Consider the following 9,511-nt stretch of genomic DNA (forward strand, 5'->3'; position numbering starts at 1 on the left):
CTCTTTTAACATGTTTTCTCTTGTGAGAGTGTGATGGGGGGAGGGGGATATCATCTGACTGGAACAAGATAATCAAGGTGTGTAATATCTTGTGGGGGGCTCACTTTAACCCCAAAAATATAACTCATTTATTAGATTGACCATCCAGCTGGGTACCAGAAGCACTAAATTTAATATGTTTCCACCCCCTGAATTGCTAGGATTTTTCTTGACATATTTAGATATAGTTCTGTAGTTGTATTATATCCCAATGGTCTTCTCAGACTAAGCATACTGAGCAAGAGATTAAGAGTTTTGAGGAACTCAGCATTCACTGGCAGATTATTCAAAATAAATCGCTTTTTTGTGTTTTAATTTCTCTTTATTTAAAAAATATATACATGTTTGGGTGAAATAAAAAGCATTCCCATGACACCTGGATCTGACTTAAACATCACAATTGCTTTGGACACTGCTGTCACTGACTCCACAGTCTCAAATTTCTCATAGGTCGTGCAAGAATGTAGGTCGAGAGATAAACACACTGACAGATGCCAAAACCAAAACTATATGAAGCTTTTTGTACAGTGACCTTTTAAATTAGGGAGATTCTGGTTGGATGTTGTTTAGATTGATATTTACAGCAGTCAGTCAAATTGTATATCAGTGAAAAAGTATTCAAAGAAAGCCCTGGGTGTGATCTGATCGTCGATTGTTTCAGTTCCATTGTAGGAACCTTGAATTTTGCTCTTAGTAAAGAATAATTCTGTCCCAATTCTGTCCCGTGTAAGAGTAGTGAGGAAATTGTGTAGAGATGAGCACCTTCTCCAAAGGGGCAGGCAGCCAGGGGTTCACCTCCCTCCCATTACAAAGCTGGGGGCCTCGGCATCATCTTCCTTGGTTCCCTCTTTCTTCTCCTCCTCCTCGCTGCTGGAAGATGTATTCTCTGAGCCTGAGGCCAAAGAACAGCACAAAGCATGAGAACACAGATCTCACAGAAAACCAAAAGAACAGTAACTATCGTTCAACAAGGTACAACCTGTCTCGTATTTCGAAAAGGAAACCACTGCCTCACAACCAGACACCTTTAATGAACGAGAATGATTTATGTACCATAAATCCACCAGAAAAGTCACATGCTGTTTTACCTTTGTTGTTTTCGTCTTCCAGTTTAGATTTTTTGGCCATCTTCTTCTTTTCTTTCAGCTTTTGCCTGCAGAGAGAGGATGGTGATTAGGACATTTAATTCTGCATCATACATCACTGAGGCACAGACCTGTCTCCTCCGAAAAGAAAGGGAGAGGGAGGGACTGTTACACCATGAATACATTCACAATGCCATGTGTCCGAGTGTCTGTCAATTACAGATTCCTTTGCTTCTTATGGCTTTTCAAAACACAATCCTATTTTCAAACCGCCAACCACCAGCGACTGCCACGCTCACTCACCTTTTCTTCCTTCGTTTTTCTGTCCTCATCTGCGCTGCCAGTTGGTTTTCCTCCACCTTCTTCATATAATCAATATCCATCTTTTGCTGTACAGGAAAACAATGATTTGATATAAAGCACTGGAAGCAAAGCCTGGATTTGGCTGAGCTCATCACCAGCACCAATAGAGAGACCTTTCCTTTGACCAATGCCTACTTCTTAACTTTCTCCAAATCTGAAGACACAAATACTAGCAGTTTGTTAACAGTCAATTATCCTACATGTTGGCATTAAATAGGTCAACTGGTATTTGATTCAGATTTAAAATGGGGTCCTAACTGAAAACAACAGTTGAAAAGGCATTCCGCCAAAGACAACCACGTTCAAAAGCCCTTGCATTAACAAGATGTCTGTCTTTAAACCCATCATATACATAGATCTATTATCAGTGATATGATCAGGGAGATGGTCCATACCGACCTTATCAGTCATGCGGTCCAGAAACTCCTGCCTCTGGTACTCGCGGCGCCGCAGGTGTCGGTACACGTGGAACTCGCCGCTGCCGGCTCCAGCACTGGACCCTGTGGAAGAGCAAGAACAGCCTGTTTGCACCAGTTCAGTGGCCTCTACCTCCAATACCTAGAGACCACCCAGAGAGGTGAAGCCTTGCATAAAATACATACCACCATTTAATAGGACATTTTCTCATGCATTGTACCTCAACATTATACTGCTGGGGAATACATATAAATACATATGCATATGCATTTATAAGTGAAAATATGCATACCCTCCATTAGAAATAATGTTATTTAGGGATTAATTCTTTAACATATTAGTTATTTAAGATAATCACTTTCAGCTGGTCAGAATATGCTCCTGTGAGGTTAGCTGATCAGTTTTGAGCAGAGATTGCTTTGAATTGGTTGTGTTACCCATCACATCCCGCACAAACTCCGGAGGCGCCCGCGGGTTCCACTCCTTGGGTCTCTCCGGGATCACCGCCGGTTTGTCCTGCATCACAACCCACAAAACAGACACGTTACCGACTGCCTGCACAATGCATTCCCCCAGAAACTGTACACATAAACGCATGCATTATAATCACAATTATAGTAGCACTTATAACTCATTTTAAACGCGATGTCTTTCTTTATGAATACATAGGCGTGCTTTCCCTTTTCACGAGTGTTAAACAAACACGTCCTGCTCTCCAGCCTCCGGTCCCACACACTTACCGGGTTTCGCATCAACCTTTCCAGTTTGAGTCGCTGCTCCTCTGCCGCGGTTTTGGCGATCACCAGGGGCTGAGACTCCTTCCCCGGCCCTTTCCCCGGCCGGGAGTCTTTCTGCTTGGCCGTCGCCATCTTTCCTCGCTGCAGCAACAATACAGACGTGGCTTCCGGGTTTTGATTTCCGGGTTGTCCAGTGCTGTGCGTTGCGGACACGATCGCCACCTGCCGCCCAGGAGTACCTACTGCAGCTTCGCTTGTCAGGTTATATATTTACAGATATTCATATTTTTCAATTTTTATTTTGTATCTTATGTATAGTGCCGTCGACTTGTGTATGTAGTATGTATGTATGTAGACTACAATACAAAATCTATTCACAGTAAAACGTAAAACTAATATAACCAAATATATTTAAGTAGTAATTAGATGAGAGTTATATTTCTTTATTTTTTAAAACTTGACCGTTTGTAAAGGCGTATGACTGTGAAAAGTAAAACTGAAATTTTCTGTGTTAAAACTGCTTCTCCAAAAATGTCATAGTGGTATAATTAACACAAGCTGAATGCCAAAATTGTAACTTGGTAGGATGTATAACGTTATACAAAAAAATCCTTGTCAATATATATTTCTATTTCCAAAAATCAGAAAAGGGTGCTGATTTAATTATATATCCAACTTTGGAAGCAAGTTTACATCTACATCCTACAATCATTCTTGACCCACTCACTATGAAAACCAATCGGTACACAAGGAGTTAAAAGACAAATAAACACATACAGACCGACCCCTTTCCCTATCGCTTCCTGCCATGATACTGTAGCTGGAGAGGCCCCCTACAGCGATATATAACAGTCACTGCAACTCATGTCATCTCAACACACACAAACACGCATATCCACAGACACACATCCATGTACAGCAGAGGAAAAACATTTGAACGCAATTAAGGGCATATTAAGGGCATTCATTTTATATATATATACAAAATTAATATATATCACATCACATTACCATCAGCCCATATGCTGGATGAAGGCCTCCACCAGATGTTTCCACATGCTTCGATCTACAGCTTATCTCTCCCATGATACACCTGCAAAGTTTTTATCTAATCTTCCCATCTTTTGCATGTTCGTCTTCTGGGCCTTTTTCGTCTCTTGGGATCCATTCGATAGATTCCTTTGTCCATCTTTGATCTGTTCTTCCTGTAGTGTGCCCGGCCCATTGCCATTTTAACATTTTTATTCTTTCAACGGTCAAATATTTCCATTTGTTCTCAGTTTCAGATACATTTATTTTGCTATCTCTTTTTGTTATTCCAAGCATGCTTTACATTGCATGCTTCTTTGTGTTGTCTGCACAAGACAAAGAGCTCTGTAAAAAAGAATGGTCAAACATTGCCAAATCTAGGTGTGCAAAGTTGGTAGAGACCTATCCTAACTGAATCACAGCTGAAAAATGTGTTGCACCAAGTATTAACTCAGGGGGTGGAGACTTTTCCAATCATTTTCTTTACAATTTCAACTTTTGTGCCGTTAACAGTATGTATAATAGTAAGTAGATACATGGAAAAACTCCTAATGTAAATGCATAAAACTGAGCCACTGACAGCAAAATGTGAAAAATGTTCAAGGGGGTGTAGAGTTTGAGACACTGTACGTATATAAATACATTATATATATATATATAATATATATATATATATATATATTCAGAGATAGTATGAGCAGCTGCAACTAAACAAACTGTATCCAGAGAGTAAACTTAAAAGGTTGGGTTAAGCAGCACTGAAGAGGAGAAGCCCACATTATGCTAGACTAGGGCAATGGCTTTGTTTTGCACACATACAGAATGGCAAATCCCCCTCCCCCCACATACAGGCATATGCATGTGCATGAGTCCAGACATACACTTACATATACGTGCACCCAAAGGCCACTGCACACACACACACACACACACGCACACACGCACACACGCTGCAAACTCATTGACGCAGGTTGATGGGAATAGGCTTGCCCGGAGCACTTGTGTATGTGAACAGGACCAATCTGGCCTGATTCTGCTTTACATTGGGAGGGGGTTGTGTGTGTATCGTCATGGGCGGGGGGGTTCTCTAGCGGAGCCTGTCTGAACTGGCTGAATGTACCTGCAGGCTGTCTTCATTAATGCAGGCTCATGTCTTAATAAGCCCTGGCAGCCTTCACAACAGCTCACGGGCCAGAGAGACTGCTGCCAGTGACCTTGTGCTCCACACTCCCAGAAACACGGGCTTCCCTGGATGCATCGTCTCAGTGTGCAAGATCGTTTGTCACCGGCTCCACAATGTCAGAGCCTGTGGGAAATTGATCTGTCCGCGTGCGACTCCTTGCACACGAGAGAGCGCTTTGTGTACCATTTGTCTCTTGTGTGTGTGTGTGTGTTTCGGTGAATGTTCTGTTTCTAAGAGTCATTCTATTCATTTGTATGTTTTTCTTTTCCTAATGCAGTGTTATTGATTTAGTTTTACAGTACTTGCCCTGGCTTCCTCTCGTTTTCTCATGCTGTCCCAGACACAATGATAATTTCAGTGGAAGTGTAGACTCCAACAGCTGTTTTATTGTATATATATACGGTTTTCAGCGCATATGTTTGGAGACATATGGATGTCTAGACAGAACCTCTGTTCTTTTCACCTGACAGGGCTGATGTTGACTTGAATTCCATTCTCCGTGACCTCTGTGTTATGTTAGACCCCTCCTCTCTCATGCCCCTAATCCCTTCCTTACAGCGCTGAAAGCTGGGCGGGGGGAACGGGGAGAAAAGGCAGGATGGAGGAGCTTTAAGACGCACATCAAAGGGGGGTTGTAAGCTCTGTCACTGTCAATTGGTTCAACTCATTTTTATTTTACAAGCATATTTACATGAGGAGCAACATCTCAAAGAGTTTCACAAAGTCATGCTACTGAGAGATACTGCTGGTAGAAGATAAATGCAAAAAGAAGGAAGTGGTCAGAAAAATAAACTCTCCTACATCTAACAGGTTTGCATTGGACTTCATTCTTGTGGTAATCCAGACTTTTATTTTCTCCTAAATACAACCCAGGCCGTTCAATGCAAAGCATCGACTGGCGACATGTAGCTCAAAGACTCCTAATGAGCCGCTGACGGAAGGGAAAATTGCCCAATTTGAGCCGCCAGGGACAATGGCAGCTGTTGACGCTGATGTAACAGAAGTCCATTTCGGGGACAAAAAAGCCTCCCACCTCATAAAGCTTCCCATGCCGCCCCTTTCTCTGCCCCCTCTGTCCGGCTACTGTCTGCTCTCCGAGGGCTAATTAGGGCGATGAATGTGGCTGCGAGGACGCACCTCCGGATGACCTCTCTGGGGTATCGGATTCATCCAGCCAGAGTTTGACACTGTGATCTGTAGGAGAGGCGCTCCCTAACTTGCTACAGGCAATGTAGGGCAATTAAAGCGCCCACCACCGGGCACTGAGAGAGATATTGCCTGGTCTTGGCATTTAGATGAAGGAGTAGCAATAATATTTCAGATTTTACCCGCCACACACACTCTAAAAGCTTTATTAGGCTGCCGGTGGATTAATTATCTTATCTAAATGTTTTCAATGTACTTTAATGCTATTATGGCAGGAAATGTAGAGGTTTTATTTATGTATACAATGGAAACAGGATTTTGGCAGGGTTAGGTTGTGACCCTGATTATACTACCATAGTCATTGTGACAATTTATCAGCTTAGCAGCAGGTGACCAGCTGTGTTTTGACAGCTATGATGAGAACGGCAGATTAAGGGAATATTAACATGTAAGCAAAAAATAAATGAAAAACACAAGCCCCAGAGGATAATCATTTTGACACACTCACGCTTTGGCTGTAGCACCATGTTTACAGGAAAATAAAAATACGTTTTTCCATTTTGGAAGTAGGGCAATAAAGTATCCGTGTAATCTGTTTCTGACAGTTTGCTCTGTGTTGAACTATAGACTGAATTGTTAGGTTTTTTCCATATTCTGTATTTCTAAGGTCTCTGTGAAAGTGATTTGTAAAATGAACAGATGTACAGCTGCAAGACACAGTTGCACAAATATATGACAAATATCTGTGTGACAACCAAACCAAACAAACAAAAATAAATCCTGTAAAGAGTAGGCTGTTTCCCATTAGAAATTTGACAGGAAATAAGGATCTGTTTTTGGTTTTCCAAATCAAACCCCCCCAAGATGCAAAAGCAAATGCAAACCAAGTGACAGAGGTCTTCGTCTGGGCCAGTGAACGCATTTACACCCACTCACCGGCGTCGGTAGTGTTGATGAGTGTTGACATACAGAGCCTGGAGGGCCCTCAAGGTTGTGAAGTATCTCTGCAGTGCCAGACTGGGGGAGAGGGGTTAGGTCAGGGGTTGGTACCGGTGAGGTAGAACCTGCTGTGCCACCTGATTCCACCTAACCTGGGGCACACACAATCCTCTGTGGGATATATTTAGACTCTCGTTCTCCTTCGCCCTACTTCCTACCTCTCTCTCTCGCCACATGAAAACAGCATCTTAAACAACACTTAAACTCTGTGACATATGCTGTGACATGGCCTTCAACGAGCCAAAACCAACTGATTTTTATTATTATTATGTTTCCCCCCCACAAATAAATAATGATATCCTTTGGCAGAGTGGGATCAATAGCCCAGCTGCACAGGAAGCTAGGAGGAAAGAGAGGAGACAGCAGCTGGAAGGAAGAGGCTCTTTGTTAATCATCCACCAGGAGCTGCAGAGAAAGACGCAGGCAGACAAGTGTAACTTGCCCATCTTGCAGCCCGTCCATTTATTTTGGACACTGGCAATGTCTGTTCTTCACCAGTAGGTATCCAGTAATAATACACAACTGGTGGCCAAGCTAAAAGGAGGAACATTTGGAAATAAAATGTGTGTGTGTGTTTGTGCACATCGAACATCTGTATTGTTAGGGAATTTCATTCCTTTATCTGTTGTGTATTCCAGTGGCTCATACATCAGCATTTGTTATCTTTTCTTTTCTTTTTTTGATCCTTTGTTTCCTCTAAATACATATCCCACCAAACTGAACATTTTAAAATGAATGACTGCTAAAAAAACAAAAAGCTTTTCCATACATTAATCCAGCTATAGTCCAGCTATAGTTCAGATACTTCAGTGACTGTAACGGGATTGTAAAATCTGTGACTTGCCGTCGGTGTGAGTGTGTGGAAGAAAAAACAGAACAACTGCTGTTAGGATTCATAACAAATGCTATGATTGGACATTTATTGATCAAAATCAAACAAATAATAAAATTAAAACCCACCACTTCAGCACCCGTCCTGTTCTCAGATACATCAGTAGACAATCGTGCCTTAATACCGCGTCTCCGAGCCAGCGTGCGAGAGGGGGAGATATGCTATCCGTGGCGTACAGAAGGCCTTGGCACGGCCTGGCTGTACTTTACAATCCAAAACGCCTGAACAAAGACACTGTAACATTCAATGCAATTATAGTAAGGACAAGAAGAACGGGGTCTAGTTCTCATTCTTGGATGGTTCATTCTGTAACAAATGGATGCAGTATTGTATCACTTCCAGCCAAACTTGCTCCTTTTAGTGCATGAACACACACATAGGCTTGGGCAAACGTGTTAAGCAATACCTCGACTTTAACAAACCACATATTAACATGGATAATATTCAATCGACACGTCATTACGGATATTTTAATTGCATATAAAAACATGATGCACAGTTTCCTATTTTTTGCAGGTATTTGCCAAGTATGTTTGTTCAAGTCTGTCAGTACATTAAAAGATTCCAACAGCAAACCATCAATGCTTACATTTAGTTTGTTTGTCTTTTCATTGCATGAGCTCTGTGGAAGCTATTTTACAAAACTGTCACTGCAAAACGTGACCACGATGAGCACATGTCCAGAGAGCAGGCAGCGACATTACCGGTAGGGCGGTTCTGGCTGCTGGTGGTTCTGTGGCCGGTAGAGCTGCTGTAAACGTACAGGCCGGGCGGGCCAACCAGGAATCTGTCCAATCACTCTCAGGCCTACTGGCTGCCCAGTGCAGGAGTTGGGAGTGTTGGGTCCCAAAGCCTGGAGCTGGCCTGGCTGGGAGTCCAGAGGAGGTAGGCTTGCAGCTTGGCTGGAGGGAATTGAGAAATGGGGCAGAAAAAATGCTGGAGTCAGGCCATAGCGCAGCTGGAACACACGCGGAGGGGCCTGAGCAGGGAAGCCGTTCGGATGGGGCTCCGGGTGTGGGATGAGCTTCACTTCCTCCAAATTCTTGGGCTTCCTGCGGCTCGGCTCTGGTCTGACCAGTTCCTGGATTTTCTCGGCCTGAGCGCGACGGATGTGGCAGACTTTTCTGGAGCTCTGGAAGGAATCCAGAAAGCGCTCCACAGACAGGCCGCCTTCCATGAACTTCTCCAGGAGGTCCTGTTGGACAAGCCCCCCCAGTAAGAAAATAACATTAATATATCATCATGCATTTGGTCTGTTGGTTTGGATACATCAAGGACACATGAGTGCAAGGTAAGAACAGGTATGACCTGGAGGAGAAAACAGGAGGAAGTGTGGCGGGTGGAAGGTTGTGCAATGATGTTACGAAGTTATGAACAGCAGTCAAACAAAGCAGGCCATAAATCAAGAGATCTGGGATTTCCAGGGCAAGGCTGATGAACCCGATCGGTCTCCCAGTGTCCTGGGTCAGTGAGATCAGGAGGTGATTCAAATCAACAGCCCCAGCATGAAAGAAGTGAATAATTTACACAGATATCCTGCACACTGATCGCTGCAGGGCTCAGGCGCCTTGTAGCAATAAATTAAGACTGAGATTTCATCATTTCACTCAACCTTGAGCAT

The 9,511-nt window shown here is 43.1% G+C and overlaps 2 protein-coding genes across 2 annotated transcripts in view; both read right to left on the minus strand.

Annotated features, from left to right (window-relative positions):
• Positions 1-339: 339 nt before the first annotated feature.
• prkrip1 (PRKR interacting protein 1) lies at positions 340-2,802 on the minus strand. Its single transcript, XM_066696225.1, has 6 exons — positions 2,645-2,802; positions 2,342-2,420; positions 1,887-1,987; positions 1,428-1,513; positions 1,128-1,192; positions 340-931 (listed from the first exon to the last, which is right to left on the minus strand). Exons 1-6 carry the CDS (start codon positions 2,771-2,773, stop codon positions 831-833), a joined length of 561 nt encoding a protein of 186 aa, XP_066552322.1. The 5' UTR covers positions 2,774-2,802; the 3' UTR covers positions 340-830.
• Positions 2,803-7,884: 5,082 nt separating this feature from the next.
• Positions 7,885-9,511, minus strand: part of vps37d (VPS37D subunit of ESCRT-I) — an 18,706-nt gene continuing 17,079 nt past the window's right edge. The window contains exon 4 of the mRNA XM_066695892.1: positions 7,885-9,085. Within this exon, the coding sequence (XP_066551989.1) occupies positions 8,591-9,085 (495 nt within the window). The 3' untranslated portion in view covers positions 7,885-8,590. The remainder of the gene's footprint in view (positions 9,086-9,511) is intronic.

This window comes from Amia ocellicauda, chromosome 22, assembly GCF_036373705.1.
Source record: "Amia ocellicauda isolate fAmiCal2 chromosome 22, fAmiCal2.hap1, whole genome shotgun sequence".
Taxonomy (NCBI): Eukaryota; Metazoa; Chordata; class Actinopteri; order Amiiformes; family Amiidae; genus Amia; species Amia ocellicauda.

What these genes read in the sequence shown, in the direction of transcription:
- prkrip1 (XM_066696225.1), bottom strand. Translation starts at nt 2,773, where the DNA reads ATGGCGACGGCCAAGCAGAAAGACTCCCGGCCGGGGAAAGGGCCGGGG. An exon ending in GTTTGTGCGGGATGTGATGG is followed by an intron (nt 1,988 to 2,341) that starts GTAACACAACCA and finishes GCTCTTCCACAG; the next exon opens with GGTCCAGTGCTGGAGCCGGC. An exon ending in GGAAGACGAAAACAACAAAG is followed by an intron (nt 932 to 1,127) that starts GTAAAACAGCAT and finishes CTTTGGCCTCAG; the next exon opens with GCTCAGAGAATACATCTTCC.